The 23,100-nt window shown below is 42.7% G+C and overlaps 1 protein-coding gene across 2 annotated transcripts in view; it reads left to right on the top strand.

Annotated features, from left to right (window-relative positions):
• NELL1 (neural EGFL like 1) overlaps positions 1–23,100 on the top strand; it is a 794,543-nt gene that overhangs the window by 193,637 nt on the left and 577,806 nt on the right. For both annotated transcript variants that reach the window (XM_081798460.1, XM_081798459.1), the window contains exons 10-12: positions 1,888–1,961; positions 6,615–6,714; positions 19,476–19,604. In XM_081798460.1, the coding sequence (XP_081654586.1) occupies positions 1,888–1,961; positions 6,615–6,714; positions 19,476–19,604 (303 nt within the window). The remainder of the gene's footprint in view (positions 1–1,887; positions 1,962–6,614; positions 6,715–19,475; positions 19,605–23,100) is intronic.

Below are 23,100 nucleotides of genomic sequence, written 5' to 3'. Positions count from 1 at the left end.
CTTGAACAGAGTCAAGTTAGGTGTGGGTTGTTGCAGATCATTTTCTAACAGGAAGCAGACTCTGAAATGGAGATTTGCTTGTCCTTTATTAGGAAGGATCTGTCAGGATCAGTTCTAGGGTAGAGAGAGATCCTGAAGGAAGTGGAATTGCACAGATAAAGGGGTTGAACTGCAATACAGTAAACAGTTCAGTCATTCCTCTAGGGAGTTCTGGAGCTGGAATGACCTTTCAGAGGGATCCCTAGTTGGGGCAAGGGGCCAGGACTTTGTCCTACCTTTACCAACCACTCATTGTATGTGGGCTGGCCTAGGAAGTGCATTTGACCTTGGATGAGGTGGCTCTCTTCAAACAAGAGCAAGTCCTAGATCACTGTTCAGTTGAGCTGGTGGTCATCAGTTTCCCCAGCAGCTGCAGGAATGAGTCCTTTGGCCATCAAGGAGGATATGGGTAGCACACTGCTGCATCCACTATGGGATCATGATGTTAAGTATACCAAATCTCTGGGCTTTCCTCTTCCTGTGGCTAACAAGAGGGTGTTGGGCAAGTTGATTGCTGAAATCTGTATATACTTGAACGTTCCAGGAGAGTTGAAAGATTGTAGAACTAGGAAACTACCAAATTAACCTGTTTTTTTTTTTTTTTTTTTAGATTTTATTTATTTATTTGAGAGAGAGAGAATGAGAGAGAGCACATGAGAGGGGTTAGGGTCGGAGGGAGAAGCAGACTCCCTGCTGAGCAGGGAGCCCGATGTGGGACTCGATCCAGGGACTCCAGGATCATGACCTGAGCCGAAGGCAGTCGCTTAACCAACTGAGCCACCCAGGCGCCCCCAAATTAACCTGTTTTTAACCAATGCGGAAACAGAGACTCTAAGAGCTAAGGTAGTTTTTATGAGACACATAGTGATAGAGATGGCTTAGAGTGCGTGTCTTCACTTCTACTTCTCCTGAAGACTAGGGTAGAAGGATCCTCATCTGTGCAGGAGAGGGAGTAATCAGACCTTTGCTTCCTTGTTCCTGTTGATGTGGCTGGAGACCCATTAGGGTCAGATCAAATTAACATACTCTGCACTTGTTTAAAAGTGAGTCAGCAAGTTGAGTTGAGGACTGAGTCCCAGTGGAATCTAAATTGAATGGTGGGAGTTCCATTTATGCGTTTACCTTTTCTACAAGGCCTACCTCTACTTCATGCCTTCCCTATTAGCCTGTTAAGCTCACCTTTCCAAAAAACAGTCTCTCTAGTGCATTGTTAAGTGTTTTACTGGTTTGGCTTGTATTTCTCAATGGTTTTTGAGCTTACTAGGAACATAGAGTATAAGGGCATGCATTTCCCACGATCACAAGAGAGAAAAAAAATGGTGTCCTTCTGCATTGTGGCTGAGGTTCTGATGAATGAACATAGAAGTCCCCTTTTACCTACTCGTTCATTTTATGGCTGGAGTGTAAGAATCAAAGGTACCGCTATTGTACCCCATGGAGATGACCAGTGCTGCTTCCTTGTTTTAACTTCTGACTACATCAGTTCATTTTCTGGTTCCTTTAGCAGCTGCGACATTGAAATAGCTATATATCCTTAGTGTGACGGACTCATGGCAAATGTAGTTAAGATGACCATTTGACGGGGGCCCAAGAGTTTTCCTTACACTCTCCCCATGTCTTACTCCAGAGAAAGATATTCCTATTTTTTTTTTTTAAAGTAGGCTTCACACCCAATGTGGGGCTCGAACTGATGACCCTGAGATCAAGAGTTGTATGCTCCACCAACTGAGCCAGCCAGGCGCCCCGCAAAGAGATTCCTTTTGCTTAGAATTCACTGAAGCCAGATGGCACCTCTGAGGTCAGTTAGTTGCATAGCATGACTGACCCGTTTTTCTGTTTTTGTTACAGCAAAATGTATCTATGGAGGAAAAGTCCTTGCAGAAGGCCAGCGGATTTTAACTAAGAGCTGCCGGGAATGCAGAGTGAGTTTCCATCTTATGATCCCCATCCCTTGGGGAGAATTACCAGATAGATAGATGGGCTTTGGTAGGGCTCTGGAGTGGAGCATGTTGGCCTGAATGGGTCCCTGAGGGGAAGGACTCTGGTGGGCTGCTGTCCAGGATGGGGAGGTCCCACCCACGGTCATTGCTCTGCTACCTTGTGCTAAGCTGTGGATCAGGTAGCCTTGGGGAAAGCTGTTGAAGGATGTGAGAAGGTGAAGGGCGCCAGCAGTTACTAGGAGTCAGGGAGCTTGGCAGGGGGCCCTGGGAAATGGTTCTGAGTTGATTTTTGGGGAAATCAGTTTGTGATGCCAGCTCTGGATGGTGCTCTCTCTACTCCCGTCTCCTGCCTGCCCCCACCCATCTTTTTCTTGGAATAAGACATGTAGAAGCAGGGATCTTTAGTAATCATTCAGCTAACATACCTTGATCAACTGCTACATAGTAGCATGGTACTAGATTCTGGGTATGTAACGGCGAACACAATAAAGGCCCTGTTTTTATAGAACTTGCAGTCCAGTGGGGGAGACAGATAATAAAGTAAACAATATACAATATATTGCCGAATCCTATACAAAATACAAAGCATGCTGGAGAGAGAGAGAGCTTTTGGGTGGGTGTGGGTGTTCTGGGAAGGCCTTTGTGCAGAGGTACCATTTGAACAAAGTGGGGGAGCTGGCCGTGCAGTTACATGGTTGAGGCGCCATCCTCGGTGTGGAAGAGTGAGAGGCAAGAAAGGGAAGGAGGGGCACGCGTACCAGGTGGTGCGTCACGGGGCAGCCACAGACCGACGAGGAAGCGCTGCTGGTTTTGTGGGGCATCTCCAGAGAGGCTGACCGGAACCACTGGGCCTCAGAATAGCCCATCTTTGTAAGTGCTTGTAACTACACCATTTCATTTGCTTTTCATCACATCCCTGAGGAAAAGAAAGGAATCTATTTTATTTTATTTTTATTTTTTTTTAAAGATTTTATTTATTTATTTGACAGAGAGAGACATAGCGAGAGAGGGAACACAAGCAGGGGGAGAAGGAGGGGAGAAGCAGGCTTCCCTGTGGAGCAGGGAGCCCGATGTGGGGCTCGATCCCAGGACCCTGGGATCATGACCTGAGCCGAAGGCAGACGCTTAACGACTGAGCCACCCAGGTGCCCCGAAAGGAATCTATTTTAAAGATGAGGGAGAATGAGGCATTTAGAGACCTGGAGAAGATCTGGAGGAGCTTGAATCCAGTTCTTTATTGGGGCCTTGGCGGGCGGCTTGGGTGGAGGAAAGCCTCTTACCCGTTTCCTGTCTCTGGCCAGAATTTACCTCCAGGGGTTAACTCCCTCCGACTTTCCTATCAAATTTCCCATCCCCTCCTTCTTGGCTGCCGCTGGGAATGGCAGAGATTCTATTGCTCCAGACACTCTGGTGGGCATGGAGGTGTGGTGGTCTTTCTGCATCAGTGGATGCTGTGCGTATGCAGAGGCAGGGATGGTGTGGGAGCGAGGGCTCTGTGATCTCTCAATCAACAGGGCAGGCTAGCAGACCTGGGCATGGGGAGAGCTGGTAGGGTGGTCTCCAACCTGGGGCAGGCACATTACCGCCTAGGATGTTGGGTGGATTAAATGAGATAAAGCGTGTGAAGAACAAGAAATAAACTCTTGTTTCAAATATTTTCACCAAGTGTTTTTAGAAATTAACATACTGTTTTTTTTTTTTTAAACTAAGATGAATAAACCCTTCTAGTAGTTTTGCTCAATTGTGTTCCAACATTTCTTTAGCAATAATGTTTTGACTTGATGTGAGTTTTTATATTATTAGAAATTCAGGTTGAAGCACAGTGATTAGTAAAGAACTTGAAAGTGTTCATATTTGACCAATGACACAGAGACTGTCACTCTAAATGAGAAAGAATGGAAGAATTGTATTTTTCCACCGACACAGAGTTCTAGGGGTCATAAAATAACGTACTATAATCAGGAGAATTTAAAAATGTTAATTATCAGGTACTTCTTACCAGAAATAGTTTTGAAAGTAAAGTTAAAGGTTTTGTGCCTAATTATGTGGCTGGACTAAATGGATGTAGAGGCACTTAGGCTACTGTAATCACAGTTCATATTATTTTCAGAATCATGCAAAGGGGTTTGTCTCTATTGAAATACTTGGAATTAGGATCTTGCTCATTAAATATGTTAAAGGTTGATTAGAATTGTCTGATTTAATCAGCAGTCAAGGCAAGCCCTTTTCATAAAAAACTTTTGTGAGTGATGATTTTTTAAAAAAGTCTTCATAGCATTTTAAATATCTTTTAACAAAAACAAATACATACTCCAAATGCCAAAATTTTGAATATAGAGGAAAAAGTACAAGGAAGAAAAAGGAAATCGCTCCAGAATCTCACCATCTAGAGAGAATCTTGACAGTGTTATTTTTGACAGCTAGAATGAAATGTATCTTACTGTCTTGGTTTGGGTTCCCCTAAAAGCAGACCCTGCTCGAAGGATTTCAGTATGAATGATCGATTAAAGTAGTGCTCTTGGGAGCAACCGGTAAGGGTGTGGAGGATGCAGGATGGGGAAAGGCAAGGAACCAAGCAAGAGTGGGATTTTGGGTGAAAGGCCTCACCTACCTTGGTTGATGGAGGGGTGGTGGAGTGTAAATTACACCCCCAGCCCTGGGCTCCCCTTGAGGTAAAGAGCCTCCCGTGCCTGTCAGTCCCTGGCTTTGGGCTCTGGTAGTGGGGATATAGAACTTGGGGGTAACTCTCTCTGCTCTCTGCATGGCAGAGTGGCTCCAGTGTCCAAGGAGTGCCATCTGAGGGTGGCAAGGATGAGCCGTTAGCACCAAAGCATTCAGAACCTGGGGGATGGGCACACAGAACTCCTAAAAGGGATCCAACCATGTCCATCACTCTTATTTATGCAAGGAGGCAGTAGATAATTAATACATTGATGCTGACAGATAGAAGTAGGGGCATTAATGGTGAGTAAGCATTTTGTTTTCCTGTGCATTAAAGCCTATGTTACAGATGGTGAGGTTATTAATGTCTGTTGGTTTGTAATGATTGGTTTGAGTCCCTGTTGCAGGAACTGAGGTACGACTGGTAGGCACAGTGGCTTAAGACCAGTGCCTACTCTTGAGGCTGGGTGCCCCCCGATGTGGCCTGGATTGAGGAGTGAGAAGGGGACGTAGCTGTGAAGGAGACTGAGCATGTAGAGCAGGCTGTGTTCTCTGATCTTAGGGCCAGTTTTTAGGTAGGAGAAAAGGAAGAGGTCTGGATAACTTGGAGCAGATCAAGAAAGCAAGAGAAAGGAGGACGAAAAGACACTACAAGGAATGTCAGAGGCAGGACTGTCAGGCTGAAAATTATGAGCAACGAGAGGAAGCCATGGTGCAAATTATCCAAATGATGAGTAGTTAGAAATCAAATTGGTATGTTCATAATTGTTGATGATCATAATTAGGAATGGATGTACCTGATGAAGTGGGAGTTCGTGTCCCTGGGCCACAGGGAAGACAGTGTCTCGGAAATGGAAACTCTGTCTCCCCCCATCCCTCCTGGCTGTCCAGCTCCATCCTATTCCCCCATCTATGTTGAGAAGTACCTTTTTGCCTTAAATGAGACTCCTTTTCTCAAGCTTGAGTCTTAGTTGACGTAAACAGCTTTTTAGGAAGAGGAGAGAAAAACTTTATATTTTAGATAAAATACTCTCAAACTTTTTTTTTATAGTAATTGACTAATTTTTAGAATTCAGAGTAACACTAAATACAGATCCTAGTGATGTCACCAAAGAAGACCTTTGGTGGATGAGGTCATAAAGATTCACCAGGTGAATATTTAAAATTTTATTGTAAGCGATTTTATTTACATACAGGGAAACATCTAGTGCTCATCTAACCCTCATTCAGATCATTCGTACTTGGATACCTTGGCTCTTGCCTGTTTTGTCTGCCAGGAAAGTCTCTTCTTCCTTATTCTGTTATTCAAATGTGGCATCTTTATCCTTTCTCCCTACCTGGACAGCATGATTCTCTTATGACACATTATCATACCTTAACTGTAGAACATTTTTTAGCACTTACCGTACTGTTTTAGGGTTTTTAGTTGAGATTGTTTTTTCTTCCTGCCCTCCCACTAGGAACTCCCCAAGCACAAGGAAGATGTGTTATGTAGCTTCGGGTTCACAGTGAGTGTGATCCAGGACTGCTAAAGCTGGCTCACAAAAGCTCATGAGCGCTCATTGTATAAATTCCCGACTCTGGTCAGTGACACCATGTCGGTATTTCAAAATCGGTCATCATCAGGGTATTCATACCACAGAAATCCATAAGCCCTACAAATTAGGGCTCCCCATCCAACAGCCCATTGTTACCTTTGCAGTACACCACTGTTGGTGACCTTCTGCTGCATAGAAGTTTCTCAAAAATGATTGGTTGAAGTTGAGGCTGTTGAGACACAGAAAAGGATGCTTTCTCTGCCAGGAGTCTCATCCGTTTCATTTGCGACTTTGTCATTATTGTGGAATTCCTGGGAGTACTGTTAATTATTGAAGCTTATTATCACTGCAGGCTGTTAACAGTGAGTGTTATATATTTGTATCATCAACTAAAAAATACGAACATTTTTTTGTTTCCCGATGATTTGGCTTCCAGGGTGGAGTTTTAGTAAAGATTACAGAGGCGTGCCCTCCTTTGAACTGCTCAGAAAAGGACCACATTCTCCCAGAGAATCAGTGCTGCAGTGTCTGTAGAGGTAAGGGGGGCTTGGTGGTGGCGCTGTAGTTGGGATGAGGGTGGGGTGCATGAGGGTTTAATGAATAGTGTGAAGGTAGTAACGGGCTCAGAACTCTGCTACTTCGAAACTTGTGTGTCCTAGTTACCTTTCTCAGCCGTAGTCGTGTCAATTGTAAACTGAGGCTAATGACAGTCTACTTCTCAGGCCCGCTGGGAGGGTTAAATGGGATAATGCCTAAGTACCTAGTATCATGCCTAGCATGTGATAAATGTTCAGTAAGTGACAGTTCTTATAAGAAGAATGATAGTACCTGCAATAATAATAATTATAACCATCATCATTATTAGATTATTCTCATGAGTGGCATCGGTAGGCATACTGTTTAGCCCTTTCTGTAAACCAATTCCTGAATCTGACAGGCAGAGACCTATAGTGAATCTTTATTCAGAGAATTACATGCAACTTTTTTACTTCATGCAAGGGGGCGGGCGGGGGAAACGCTTTAGCTAAGTAACACCTAACTGCTAATTCGTTCTCTGGCAGAAATTGTTTTGCTTTCTTTTCCTGGACTTGTCTTCTTTCCCAAATTTTGTCGTCTTTAAACCCTGGATCAGATAACCTTTCCTCTCTGAAAGGACTCACCCTGGTAGAATTACGTGGATTGGGAGAACCTAAGATTGATTCAAAATCTTACAGAACAAATCCAGTCAAACTCCTCTTTATGATGTAAAAGCTATACCCACCACACATCCTTCTCCACATTCTCAAATACTTTCGGAGTTGGATCCTTTCTGGCTCCCCCTTAAAGCTTCTAGAGCAGAGTGGTTTAGCTTAGATTACTCCATATTTCACTTTATTCTATCTTTTCTCTAGCACAAGGGTTGGTAGATACTTTCTGTAAAGGACCACAGAGTAAATATTTTTGGCTTTGTGGGCCAGAAGGTTTCTGTTGCAACAACTCAACTCAGCTGTTTCGCAAAAGTAACCGAGACAATAGGTAAATGAATGAGTGTAATTGTTAGAATACAATTTCATTTACAAGAACAGGTAGCAGCCCATAATTTGCTGACCCCCTCCTCTAGCATCTTCGGATACATAGAAATGTTCTATGTTTTTTCATGGAGTGTTCAGCTTATGTGGAGGTTTCTCTGCTTGGTCATAAGAAAGCTACATTTGGGTGAAAATTCCTGGGGCAACTTAGTATGTTGATAACCAAGAATGGCTAATCATGCCATCAGAATATCTTCCCTGATTCATCTGTCTCTTAGCTACAAGCATAGTAGCAGTTGAAATGCTGTAGAAACACTTAAAGATTGGCTGGAATTTTCAGAGGGATACATTTATTAGTAACCTGATAGGGTTGTAAGATAGGTCTTGTAATTTAATGCAAAATCCATCACTTGCTATTTGTGGAGGTGCCAAGTGAGACTCAGTTTATGTAAATCCTTCCTGATTTATGGTTTCATTAGAGCAGAATCATTGATCATCCCACAGAAACTCAAGAGGAATTTCATTGCTCTGACCCAATTTACAATAGACCTGGTGTCACTGCTTCTGCTAATACTTCTCCAGAATGTGTGCGCTTCTTTACCACTGAAGACACTAAGAGATGGGATCTCTCATTGAAAAACAGAGTCATTCAGGGCCCCATTGCTGCAATCCGGTAGCTTTTACCACACCTTGACACAGCTTTGAGGGAAAAGCGGGAGGCCAGGAGTAAAACCTCCTAGATTAGATTATGGCTAGGACCAATTTGTGAAATTGATGATTTTCTTTCTCCTGCTTCCTCTTTTGGAAGGAAACTACCAGCTTTGTTGGGAGGGGGCTGTTGATATTTCTTTTGGAGGTGTCTGTGTCCGAGAGGGTTATTTATTCTCTTTGACAACTCTGCATTTTCATAGGAACAAGATGATATCTTCAGAAAAGATATGGTGAGGAGGGCCTTCTCCTGGGGAATGGGTTGAATTAAACCACTCGGGTATATGGATTCTCTTAGGGTTCTCTGATTTACTCCCAAATCAGAGTTCAGGCACTGGAATTGAGAAAGCATTATTGTAGACAAAGGCCCCTTTCAGCACCATTTCCTGTTGTTAATCCCTTCTGTTGACCCAAAGCAGAGCAGAGCCCAGAACATCCAGCCCCCTTGTCCACATGCTGAGGCTTGCTCTGCATAGCAGACCATCAGAAAAGGAAAGGGGCATTTTTTTTTTTTTCTGTGCGGGTCGGTTAGTCTCTTTATTCTGAAAACGTAAAACTTATATGACGATTGTCAAAAAGGCAACTCAGGTGAGCTCCAAGGTGTATTGTCTCAAACTATGCTCCCCATGAATTTTATTCCAGATCTCTTAATTCCAACTATTTCCCAAGAGGATCTTCAGAAGTAGCATAATAGTCTTTCATAATATTATGGGAAATATTTTTCCCCTTGGACTTCTAGTTGTCTTTTACCTCTTCCTCTGTGTTCATGTTTTCTGCGTCTTACCAGAAGAGTAGGGGTTGGCTCATTTCTGTTCTAACAAGACTCAGAAAGCCCACTGGGCCTTTTCGAAGGCCTGTTATTCAGTTCTCCCCCCTCTCCCCTCCCACACTCCTTGCCCCTCTCTAAAACAGAAAGTAATGAAAAGGCGACACTCAATTTCTATGTAAAGTAATTTTTAGCCTGCATATGGGGAGGCTGAACCATTTGCTCTGTGGATTGAGCCTGTGTACTGACTGGCAGGCAGTAAGTGAGCAGAGAGGCAGGCTCCTGATGACCTGAGCTGCGTCTTTCAGGGATGAGCAGATGAGTGCAGTGGTATGATTTTAGCTGTGTGTCTTCTGCCGCCCTGCTGTTATTGATTACAGAAACTGAAGTGGCTATAGCCTTTCTCAATACCTGCATGAAGGGCCTCTAATTAGCATATTTATCATCTCTCTCTGTCTTTCTGTGAATGTCAGGTCATTAGTCTGAGGGAAATCACCCCATGAGAGTGTATCATTCCTTAGAAGTCTGAATCACAGCCTTCTTTGGGCTGCTTAGGGAATGGAAGTTTTCTGGGGTTTATTTTCAATGGGACTCCATTGAGCCCCCCTGAGGAGGGTTAGATGGGAATTTAAGAAAGCACAGAAAGTGCTTTTTGCTTTCTGCCCCAATTGGCTGGCTACATAATATGCATAAAGTGCTTTTTTTTTTTAAAAAAAGTTTTAATGATTATATTTTATGAATTCTTTAAATGTAGGAGATGAGGTAGATGGAGATACATTCTGACCACATGAAATAATGCTGTCACTGTCATGTCTGTGACGTTGAAGGACATAATTTTTAGTACTAGCTGTGTTGTTGGCTCTGTGTATTTCATATATGAAATAATGTTGAACCCATTTTGCGGAGTTAAAACTTGTCAAGATACAACTCGTTGCCTTGATTCTGAAACTAATTTTTATTGAGTCATGCCCATTTTCTTATATGGTTATACAATTTGCCACTGCCTGCCCCTCCCCCCCCCATGACTAATCAAGGAGAGAGATTAGGATTTTTGCTGAGTTTTTCTCTTTGTGGGAATTAAACCTAAGACCATAGAGTTGAGAATAGCAGACTCTGACAGATTTATGGCGTTCACTGTATCAACAGAACTGATATCCAGACTAGGGGCTTGGGCATCTTACCTCTAAGAATCTTGGGTCATGCCAAATGCTGTCACTAATTCCTCTGCCCTTTAAAGAAAAATGAAGGTAATCAGCGGAGCCCGTGATTACATCCACAGGGCAATTGGAAGGGACTACAGGACAGTTAGGGAAGACACAAGCCAAAAGAACCAAAGTGATGGACATTGGCAGGAGGAGGCCATCCTGTAGTTGCTGGGACCCAAGGTATCCATCACCACCAGTAACAGCCAGAACAGTCCCAATCGCCGCTGCAGGTTCTCTCTGCTGCCTCAGGACCGTTTGTGCCAACGGCATGCAATTCACGTACCTTCATCATTAGGTTAAGGCAATGGCTGTGGTGCGAGCTGACCACTTAAAGTGTGTGGCCATGAGGTGGAAAAGGGGCGGTGGGCACCACAGTGACCTCTATGCTCCTGCTTGGGAAGAAGTAATAAAAGTGTGAGTGTAGCCCCAGAAGAACAAGGCGGCTCATGAATCGTCAGTGGGCTCCATTAAAGGGGGGCAAAAGGCCAACAGTCTTGACCGCGCATCCTCCAAATTGCTCCAGGAAAACACGCCAGTCATTTGGCCCATTCCAGAATTCTTGACACACTCCTCAGGGTTTTATTCCCCTCATAATTGGCTCTAACTATAGCTTCAATGTCGCCAATGACTTTGGAGGGTTTTCGCTGCATGTTTAAGACTTTCGGTGTTGGGAAAAAAGTTCTTGCCAACATCTGTTCCCAGTGTGTTTATCTGTAATTTTAATTCATGCTCACTTGCCTTGTCATCTGGGCTGGACTGAAATGAGTTGAGATTATTTGTTCTATTTAAGATTTTATGCCCTTAAATTAAATCCTCCCAAGACTCTTGGCATCATGATTTTTTTTGCCTTAGTCTTCCTCATCATTCTAGTCTCCATCAGAATTTGTAATGGAAATGGTTTTAGAATTTTTCAGGGTATTTGAGATTAAAAGAGGCCTGGGAAAGAGGCACTTAATGAGTATATTGTCTAGTGTCTAAATAGAGGAACTGGTAGTTAGCAGATGCGCAGGTCCTGTGCATACTGAGAGATGGAATCTGATCAACCTCCTGGCAGCCATGGGCTGACGTGGACTAGAAAGACGGGGCTCTATGCTCAACTGTTAAGACTGGGAGCGGAGGGCATTTGAAGATGAGTAGAGTCTCCGGACATCCGTGACGTCATTGGCCGTGAAAGTACTGCAGTGTATCAGGGCCCACTGAGCCTCTGGAAGGGGGAGGCACATTGTCTCAGAGAGAAAATCTGAAACTAAGGTCAGGCTGCCTTGGACAGGGAGACCCTTAAGTGTAGACTATTGTAGAAGAAATGGATTGCTTTCTAAGATAGAACCTGGGAGAGTCCAGAGCTCAGTCTCTACTGGGTTCATCTTATTGGCCTAACCCTGTCAACAAGGAGGTAGAGGAATGTCCTCACCCCCAAGGGCCCAGGCTTCTGTGGTATGTGTGTTGGTTGTGGAGTACTTATGGGTGTTCAGTTTTCGTAAAAGATCTTTGGGCCATATCCCTCCAGGCAGTCCATGGGTGGAGTTCTCTCCATACCAATGAGGCACATGGTATATACTGTACTTAGTATACCTTAGTTCCTATGGAACTTCCAAGAGTGGGCAAGCACAAGTGATGTGAGAGCTTTTCTGGATTTGAGTTAGGAGTGCATTTTTTCATTGTCCAGGTACATCATTTCAGAGGCAAGTAGCCTGACCTGCAGGAGGACACATTAGGGGTAGGAGATTAGCGGCAACAAAGGGTTCTCTCTGTGGAATCAAACTTCAGCTGCTTAGAGAAATCAAAAATTGCCCAAGGCTAGTGGCCTACTCATTCCTTGTTGTAAGAGTCACAGTAGGGAATCATAAAGATGCTTGTCCATTATTGGCTATAGAAGCCAGAGAGGAAGCGGAATGGATGGGTAGTTTTACTATCATTATAAAGGGAGTAGAGTGGGATCTAGAGAATGGCAGTAGCTTTAAAGACAGCAAGTTGTTAGTGTTACTGTCTTCCGCTGACAGCAAAACTGTAGATACAGGACCACTAGGGGAGTCCAAATTTTAGACTGTTCACCAAAAAATGTGACCTCAGCATTTCTGTTGCTTCATTAATTTCCTTGAATATGATATGGGCACATGCTGCTTCATGTGTTTGGAACCCCTACCCTTTGTCCAGTCAGCCTCACTCAGCCTTCACATTGCTTCAGATCTTGTATTAGGACCCTTGTCTAGGATACATTCTTGAAGCACCTTGTTCCTCTCCATCACAATGTCTCCTTGTAACCCGATGCTCCGCATCAGTCATTTCTGCGAGCTTGTCTGATGACTAAGAGTGTGGGTATGCTGTTCACGGCATTTTCGTTGTTGTTGTTGTTTGCTTATTGCCTCGAACAGTGCCTGGGCACCCAGTAGGTACTTAATAAATACTTGTCATATAATGGATGGTACCCATGCTAGAAACTAAAATTAAGGAGGTATTCACATAAGACCTGGAATCTCGTTTCTATAGATAATGTGTCTTCTCTGAGGATCTGCCCATGTTCACCATTTGAACGTGAGCTCCAAGTGGGTTTCACTCACCTTAGTGTCTTATTCAGGGATGACGATCTGTCATGTGATTAAGTTATTTTTCTTCTGGCTTGGAGTATCCAGGCAGCAAGCTACCATGGAGTGTGTCCTAGAGAAAGAAGCAAGGTGTGTTCTTTTGGAAAGATCAGGACATGTCACAGACTGGAGAATGCTAATGGCTGGTGGAGTCCTGGCCTTTTTAGGCCAGGTTTAACATTCCTGAATGTCCCTGGATGATTAAAATCATGGCTGGGCAGTCATGGGGGGTGGGGTGGAGAGATGGGGTATTAGAGTCATATTTGGGTTTTTAGCCCTGTTTTACCCATCACTGACCAGCTGTGTAACTAGAGGAGGTAGTTAACATCTTTGAGCCTTGGTGTATTTATCTTTAAAACACTTAATTCTTGCTTTGGAGGACCGAGAAGATTTAGTCATTAACTAAACAAATATTTATTGACTGCCTATAATGTGTTGTCTATTGCCTTAGGCATGAGGCGACCAAACTTCACAGTCCTTTCCCTTGAAGAAGTGAGCTTCTAATGGGATAAACATTACATAAACACAGAAATAAATACACAGTAATTGTGATCACTGCTATAAGCAAGAATAATAGGGTGGTATGGAAGAAAATAATGGGGCTTTCTTCAGACTTGTGAGACAGGGAAGCCTTCTCTGAAGAGCTTATGTTTAAGCTGGGACTTGAAGCCTGAGAAGAAATTACTCTGGCAGTGATGTGTAATAATGTTGTGAGTTGGTGAAACAAGCTTGTAAAAACTGAATCAGGAAAGGGGTTGGGAGACTAGAAGAACTTAAAAGGCTGCTAACAGTTGGAGAGGAATGATGGAGGGAGAGAAGGAGGTCTTGTTTGTTAAAGATTTTGTTAAAGTTAAAGATTTTGTATTTTTCTTAAGTAAAATGGAAGCCCTTGGAAGATTTTTAAGGGGGAGAGTGACATGATCCAATCTGTGTTTGAAAAGGATCTCTGTGTGCAAAATAGGTTAGAGACTGGGCGAGAAGGGGAACAGGAAGGCAAATGAGGCCATGTCCATTTGAGAGATGATAGTAGGTTGGAGTAGGATGGATTTTTCTTATTACTGTGAAGTGGAGGAGGAAATGATATGTTCAGGAGATACTTACAACATAAAATTAATATACGCAATCCAATTTGAGAACATGGAGTCTCTGCCCAGTTATGTGCACTTGTAGAAAATCATAACTTGACTTGAGCAGGCAACTTCTATTTCTTCTCTCTACTCCTTAACCCCACCACTGCTGAGAAGTTTCAGGGTCTCATTTTCATCATGTTTCAAAAATTTTCCCCAAGTTTTTATGTGCACTAAATGTGGATTCATTGGAAACCTCTTCAGGAGTTCCATTTCCAGGATGGTTTTGTTGGTTAAGGAAATTGAGGTGAGTTGGTTATTAGCAACTTAGGCCTGGGCTGGTAGGTTTGTGGTTTAAAAATAAAAGGTAGAACTCTCAAAAAGTATAAAACTTAGAAAAAAATATTTTTCCGTTGGTGTAGGTAGATGTATTTAAAAGATTTCTATCAAAATTGACACAGTATTTTCAATTTATATTCCATGATAATGAAGCATGTGAAGAATGACATGTAACAGTTCCATATATTTTATTTTATTTTATTTTTTTTTAAAGATTTTATTTATTTGACAGAGAGAGACACAGCGAAAGAGGGAACACAAGCAGGGGGAGTGGGAGAGGGAGAAGCAGGCTCCCCGCAGAGCAGGGATCCCGATGCGGGACTCGATCCCAGGACCCTGGGATCATGACCTGAGCTGAAGGCAGTTGCTTAACCAACTGAGCCACCTAGGCGCCCCAGTTCCATATATTTTAATAGTATCATAACTGTTTGGTGATAAAGGTTAAATTGTGTTAGAGAAATTGGTTATATATTTGCCTCTAAAGAAACATGGTGTAGTTCTCTGCATATTTATAGATTCCTTTGTTCCAGATCACATTTACTTTGCCATGATAGGTATTTAAGTGTTTGAAGTGACTTAGACTCCTGCCAGTGAACCTGGGGAGGGCCAGTATATTTGAGGGGTCAGGGCAAAGATGACTCCTAGTTTCCTAGTTTGGGTGGATAAAGGTGCTACAGTTGAATGTGAAGAGCCCCTAGAGCATGGATTTGGGAAGATCAAGAGTTTAGCTCTGGCTCGGTGACCTGTGAGTGCCTGTGAGGACATCCAGATGGATTGTCAAGTGGCTGTTGGCTCTAATGATACAACCTGTAAAGTGGGATATGCCGTATAGTCAGTGCTATTTCCTATGCTCTAGAGGGAACTCTGAGCCTGTATTATTGTTTCTAGGGAAGAGTAGATGTTCTCCACCAGGGGCCAGAAATGATGGAGTGGTGCTAACATTGTCCTACACTCAATTTCTGCAAAGAACAGATTGGCAGAACCTGTAGTTGGGTCCTAAGTGGGCCTATTTAGAAATGTTTTATAGGACATAGATGGATTATAATCCACTGAATGTAATCATTAGTTGTCTAAGCTTCCAAGTAGTTAAATTGCAGAAGAATGATTTTCTTAGGGTTCTTCACAAGACCTTCAGAGTCAAATCATGATTCTGCCACTTCCTGACTATGGATAAAAAAAGTTCAAGTCTCAACCACATTTTCCTAATGTGTAAAGTGAGGATAATAGTAATTTTTTGAAGTGTTGAGGGTTTTGTGAGGTAAGGTGTTTTAATAGGCTTAGCACTATGCCTGGAGTGTTGGAAGAAGTCAGTAAATAGCAGTTTTTATAATTAAGATGTTTTCTGTGTTTGGGCCAGTGCTAGTTAAAAGAACTTGCTATGTTCCTCTATTATAGGAGAATAACTCTGAAGGCTCGAGTCACTTATTAAAAATAGTCAAGTAAAAAAAAAAGTCAAGTAGAAGAATATTGGGCTGTGTTTGTGTATTCCACAATCTGGTCACAGTTTCTAATTTTGAAAAAAATAAATTGATTTAAGAAAGAGGGCGACTTTCAGTAGTCTCTTGCGTCAGATTATGTTGATAACCCGCTGAAGAAAAAGTTAACCCAGGGGCTAGCCAGAGGACTTGTTAAAGAGATTGTGGTGGCAACTGAAGACAAATATCCAGGAAGGGAGGGATCTGTATCCTAAATGTCTTGCTACTGAGACATATCAGATAAGAAAGACAAATCCTTCAGGATTCTGAAATGTGGAGAATCGAGGATTTATGACTTGGCAGCCAACTCCAATGCTGAGGTGGGGTTTAAGGACTGAGCATGTCCAGCTGGGGTGATGAAAGTATCCTAAAGCTGGATTGTGATCATGGCTGCACCACTATGTAAATTTATTAAAAATCATCAAAGTGTATCTTTACAAGAGGTGAGTTTTATGGTATGTAAATTATACTTCAATAAAAATGCTTAAAAGTGGTGACTAGCACACCAGTCCATTTGCCTTCCGGTTGGTTAAGGAGGGTAGAGGCATTAAATGCCACTGTAGATTCATTCATCTGTTCATTCCCTCGTTAATTGACCCTCCGCTATTTCTGGCTGGCTGTGAGTCCGTCCATCTCTAAGCCATCCATCCAGTTACCCTCGTGTGGAAAGCTTTGGTTGAAAGAAATGAATCAGATATAGACCCTGACTTAATGAAGTTGGAGTGATTGAAATTAGGATTTTTTTGTTAAAAATACTTGGAATTGGGCGCCTGGGTGGCTCAATTGGTTGGTTAAGCGACTGCCTTCGGCTCAGGTCATGATCCTGGAGTCCCGGGATCGAGTCCCGCATCGGGCTCCCTGCTCGGCAGCGAGTCTGCTTCTCCCTCTGACCCTCCTCCCTCTCATGCTCTCTATCTCATTCTCTCTCTCAAATAAATAAATAAAAAATCTTTAAAAAAAAAAATACTTGGAATTACCTCACAGAAAATAGATATGGATATCTTGAGAATGAAAAGAAACCAAATTGTGGTCTGTTTGAATCTACACATGCAAAAAAGGAGATCTTCTTTATCCTTTGGATGTAGAATGCTTAGTTAGGAATTTGTTGCTTTGGGGAGGGCAGTGAAATAACCTAGTGAGGAGTAACCTTGGCCTCAGACCTGGGTTCTGGCTCTGTGTACCTACCACAACCACCTTCTCCAAACTCCAACTGCCGCATCTTTAAAATACAGATATTAATTTAATTAATAGAATTAAATGGGACAATGCATGTAAAACACTTGGCTGAGTGTCTGGCATATAGTATGTATTCAGTAAATATTATTACATCTGTGCCAGATTATTTGGCATTCTCCAATGCACCCTTCTTCCTCACGGGTTGGAGTCCCATTCCTTTCAGTAGGATTTGTGCCTCACCCCTTCTCATGTTTCTACCTGTGATGAACCTGAAGTCAAGTTTTACATCACCTAGAAGTGCTTTCCCTTTCCCTGAAACACTGATTATTTATACTCTCCACCTCTCACTTAACATAGATTGCCTTGGATTTACACTACCCCTGTATTTGGTGTGTCTCCCCTTAGCTTGTAATTTTCCTTGTGGGCAGAGAACAGGTCTCACACATCTTTATTTTCCTCCCAGAGGCTTGCATGGTGCCTTAGTCCACAGAAGTTAGATGCCCCATAAATATTGATTATTCACTCCTGCAGAAAGGCAAGTGGGCAGTGAATAAATACTGCTTGAAAGAAGGCCTGGATTAATTAATGAAACACATGCTTTTGGCACAGTGGTCAGGCTCAACCAAAGTAGATTTTTTTTTTTTTTTAAAGATTTTATTTATTTATTTGACAGAAAGAGAGAGCGCACAAGTAGGCAGAGAGGCAGGGAGAGGGAGAAGCAGGCTCTCCGCTGAGCAGGGAGCCCGACGCGGGGCTCGATCCCAGGACCCTGGGATCATGACCTGAGCCGAAGGCAGCCGCTTAACCAACTGAGCCACCCAGGTGCCCCTCAACCAAAGTAGATTTGACATTAAGGTTGGTTTGTCCCACGGGCCCTTCACTGTCCTTGAAATACAATTTACCCAACTCCCTGCATTGTGAATTGACATGGCATATGCTTGATAGAGATGCATTGGGACATCAACATTGTTTGAGTGGCTTTTTTCCTGCCTGTCAAATGCATGTGGAAGGAAAAGGACAGTTGCAGTCTCCCGGAAAGAAAAAGAAGAAACAAAGAATACATGTCATAATGGATGCCCGTATGACCTTGAGTCAGGCTTCACAATGAAAGAAAACGTGACAACTTAATTACTGATCAATTCTGTCATGGGGAGGGAAGTCCAGGCACTTTCTCTGGCAATGAGAGTTGTGATGTCTAAAAATTGTCTCTTCGGTAGCAAAATCAAGTCTTTTTCTTTGTAATGGTTATTACAAGCCTTTAAAACCCTCCTGGAAGTGTTTTTGGGTGACAGAGTTTGCAGATTTCTAGCAAGTTAAGTTTTTGCTCTGATTTTGATTGGGGGAAGTTAACAGGTCACAAGTAGTGAGGCTGAATCTGATACTGTGCTCACCTATCACTATGGGTTCACTCTCTAATGTCCTGAGGAACAGCTAACCCCTTCACTTTTTAACCCCTAAGTTTTGCTATCTGAGAGGATGTATGATATGGTGAAAAGTACTTGGGCCTTGGAGTTCACCAGACCTAATTTAGAACCCTGTCATCTCTACTTACTAGCTAGATGTCAGTGAGTTTGAGCTTCTCCTTCCTTGTCTAGAAGTGGAGGAGAACTAAAGGAGTGTCAAAGGGGTATTTTAGGGAGGAAAGTAGTTATTCTGGGAGGAATGTCTGAGATTCAGAAAGTTGGGAAAATAAATGTTAAAAACGTGGTTTAAAAAGGATGCCCTGGTAAACGTATTCAAGGATGTTTCTTGCAGCATTGTGATTCAAAACCTGCAGGTCACCTCAGTGCCCATCTGTAGCGTAACGGACAGATGGTGGAATATTCATGCTACAGAATATTATACAGCATTGATGAGTGAACTATAGCTGCAGGCATTATCAGGGATGAATAGAAAAAAAACACCATAGAGAATATGTAAAATAGGATTTCTTTCATGGGAAGTTCAAAACAGGTAAAAACTGAATGATCTCTTTAGAAATAAGTACCTATATCTGGCAAAACTATGAAAACATGCAAGGGAGTGATTAACACAAAATTCAGGATAGTTATTTTTGATGGCTGTGGGGGGGAATCTTTGAGGAAGTATCATTAAGGAGTACTGATAATATTCTGGTCGTATTAGTTTTATATATTCACATAGATTCATTTTACACATTTTCTATGAATCATAGATTTTGTGGTAAGGCAATTATAAAAAGACTGGTGATGTCAGAAAGTGGTGGGAAGGGGATTCAGGGTCAGCATGGATCAAAGCCTTCAGGATGGAACCTGCTTTGAGCATTAAGGAAAAACATCTCAAGCACTCGACAGTCCAGAGTTTCCCATTCCTCCTCTCCCATTCCCTTCTAGCCCACCCTTGCACATTGCCAAGTTATGTGTTCATGCATGGTGCTGATAGACTGAAGATAATTCATGCTTTATGATTTGCAAGGCTTTTTTCTTATGTGAAATTTTATTCACTTCTTCTAGGTCATAACTTCTGTGCAGAAGGCCCTAAATGTGGTGAAAACTCAGAGTGTAAAAATTGGAATACAAAAGCTACCTGTGAGTGCAAGAATGGTTACATTTCTGTCCAGGGAGATTCTGCTTACTGTGAAGGTAAGTAAGCTATTTAATACAGTCATTTGTGAGAAGTGTATTCCTGGTAGACATGGTTGAAGGTTGAAATCCATCACTTGGCTCTGGTCTCCTGGGAGCCTACAAGAAATTACATCAACTGTCTAGGGTGCGCTGTTCTCCTTGTGTCTCCAGGCTTCTCAGTAGCATGTGAAAGCAAGACCTTTGGAGGTTGTTCTGAAACACAGCAAAGCCACAAAAACAGTAGGGCTTTATCAGATCCCAAGTTCTGCTTTCACTGTAGTTAAGGATCCCTAGCAAAACCATAAAGACCTGATTTTCTGTTGTCTTCAGTAGATTATTCTTTCCTAATTTCAGCTAAATGTTACATGGTGGATCCTCTTTTTGAACAATGCTTCAATCCTAGCTTATATCTAACTGCCTTTTTCTTCACCTGCCAAGGTCAGAATTTTTTTTTTTTTTTCAATTGGCTTTCTTAATGACTGATTCATGAGTTGCTAGTTCACAAACTACTAAAATTCACAGTGACCAATGGACTCATAACTTTGGCACTTGGATGGGTGCCATTACAGGGGTTAGTGGGTTCAAGCATCAGTGATCCCATTTCCACTCTAGAGAGCAGAACAGCTCCTGTGTCTTACATGAATGCCTCTTTCTGAGCTCAGTGCTCCTCCTGGCTGGTGGTGAGCCTTACACGTGCCTGCTCCTGTGTAGTGTCCTAGTATCTGAGCCCATCCATTGTCAGGTGCTCACTGGAGCTCTCCTCAGTTTAGAGAAGTTCTAATAGGCAAAGTGATGGGGAAGCTATTTCTGTGTACTGGTTGGACCCAGTCATTCCTATCATCTTCACAAACAATGTATTGATCCTTGATGCTCTCTTACTCCGACAAGTAGATGTCTGGAATGGGATGAACGCTGTAAAACCTTGATCACACTCTTCCAATTGGTTTGGTTCTCCAGCGGCTCAGGTATTCTCAAGGTAAAGACAATTCATGATGATAATGGTAAATTTTTTTCCGTTCTGTTTTGTATCATTGATCCTTGCCTATTTTTTTTTTTTTTTTTTTAGCTTTGACTAAAGACCTCTTGAGTTGTTAAGAAAATGTGTCTAATCATCACTGGTGCTCCGTACTTGGGTGGCCTGGGGTTTTGATTTCTCCTAAAAAGACTTTCTTCACTACTTCTTTGTTTCTCATTAACAATACAGTATAACTAGTAGGTCTTTTCTCTTTCTCCTTTACATCTCCCCCCCCCCCTTTGCTTACTTTTGTAGATTTGAACTTGATTAAAGAAACACGCCAGTTGGGAGGATGAAGTTGCCCTTTTGCTTATGAACCATTTTTCATCTATCCTTCAATATTCTGTTACTCATTTGTCAATTTTGAGGAAGAACACTATTAATTTAAGATTTATTTATCTTAGTGTGTGTGTGTGTGAACAGGGGGAGGGGCGGAGGGAGAGAGAATCTCAAGCAGACTCCCCCCTGAGCACAGAGCCCAATGAGGGGTATGATCCCACAACCCTGAGATTATGACCTGAGCTGAAATCAGGTCATATGCGGGGTGTCAGATGCGGGGTGCCTGGGTGGCTCAGTCATTAAGCATCTGCCTTTGGCTCAGGTCATGATCCCAGGCTCCTGGGATCGAGCCCCGCATCAGGCTCCCTGCTCAGCGGGAAGCCTGCTTCTCCATCTCCCACTCCCCCTGCTTGTGTCCCTCTCTTGCTGCGTCTTTCTCTGTCAAATAAATAAATAAAATCTTAAAAAAAAAAGAGATGCTTAACTGACAGAGCCACCCCGGTGCCCCAGAATGCTATTAATTTCAGTACCTCACATTAACATCTGTTTTTTATATCTTAGGCTGTTTCTTATTTTTTTGTTAGAAAATATAATTTCAAAACTTTAAAGTATGAACATTCTCCTCTTCATTTACCATGGAAAGATCCTGCAAGCCAGGTAATGGTCTAAAATATTTACTCACTATTCCTTCTGGGGATAGATTACGAACAATTAAAAAATGAGAGAAGGAACCTCAAAACAATTTCATTCCTGGCTCACCTCCTGGCAGAACAAGTACACCCCCCATTCTTGACTCCCTTTAGCTGTTGAGACCTAGCCGAATCTGGGAGAAAATTGCTGGTGTGCAAGGTGTTTGGGACTCTGTTTCATTCCTCGTCAATGCCATTTTTTGTTGTTGTTGTTGTTTAAACAGAATCAACTCCATGAGAAGCCATTTGTGATAGTTAAGTCTTCCCTTTGTGTGTGAGGCCTTACTGATAATGTTGAGTGATTTTAGGTCCAAATCACTGTTTTCTGGGACATACTTCTTTTTAGCCTAGTGTATGTCCCTGGTCTTGGGCCAGTGTGCATTGTGATGCCATCTTGGGTAATGGTGATGTGCTCAAGCTTCAGTCGTTTCTCTCTTATTGTGAGACTTTCTGTAAGTTCCAGCAGGCTTGTGCATGGAGAGGAGGAGAGCAGCAGGAAGAAATGACCAAATGTTAGAGCCCATGTGTGGTATAAGAATAGAACTCAGGAGTAAAGCAGGGGTTAAGTATTGGCCATCTAGTGGGAGTCACAGTGAGTGAATATCCTCTTTTAGAGAAAAATGCCCGTCTCTCCTCTTATTCTGTCATCTTTAGCACATTGGACTTGGGGCTTATTTTCCTATGGTGGCTGATGACTGCCATAGCCCTAGGCATGGTGTCCTAACACCAGTGTCACAAGCGAGCAAGGAAGGAAGGGGAATGGGTTGAAGACCTTCTCTGTGTGAAGTTGTTTGTGTGTTTAAAGGCAGCTCTTCCTGGAAGGTTCTCTGTAACCTGCCCCTGTCCCCATGCAGTAGGTGTCTGCGCTCATAGTTTACAGCCCCGGGTGACATCCTCTTCACCTGTAGACCAATTTTTTGGGAAAGGGGAATGAGATGACTGTAACTGGTTTGGGTTGTGTTCAATCCTTGGAGCTGGAGTAGGGGTTTGCCTTCCCTGAGACCAAGTGATCTTTGTCCTTTACCTGTACTACTCAGGATTGTGGCAGTGGGAAGGGGGAGTGGTTTTAGGTGGGCAAAAAGCTATGTTTACCCCATTCTTTGATGGTTAAATGCAGTTTATGGTCATTGCCCCAGCTCTGATGTCAGAATTATGCTCTGGGATGGTCTGATAGACAAGATTAGAGATCACCAAGTGCCCACCTGGGTAGCAGGGACTCTCAGGCTGAGTACATTGTCTTACCATAGTGTAGAGAGAAGTAGATACTTATGAACTGCTTCAGGCAAGTTATTTTTTACTCTGAGTATAAATGGAGTGAAAATGACCTATATTGTACAAACCACAACGAATGAGACTGCCTTGCAAATTAAAACAAAATATTACACACATTGTCCAGGCTATCTTGAAAAGCCTATTCAGGCTCTCAGTGGAAAAAGAAGCACAAAAGGCTTTCAATTTTCTTAACTTCCTAGGTTAGCAGCAGAGATATGGTGCATTAAAGACTCCTGCTCTGCAGAGATTGCCAGAGAAA

This window comes from Leptonychotes weddellii, chromosome 11 (assembly GCF_054177405.1).
Source record: "Leptonychotes weddellii isolate Sample4059 chromosome 11, ASM5417740v2, whole genome shotgun sequence".
NCBI lineage: Eukaryota > Metazoa > Chordata > Mammalia > Carnivora > Phocidae > Leptonychotes > Leptonychotes weddellii.
This window is presented reverse-complemented; position numbering and strand designations above follow the sequence as displayed.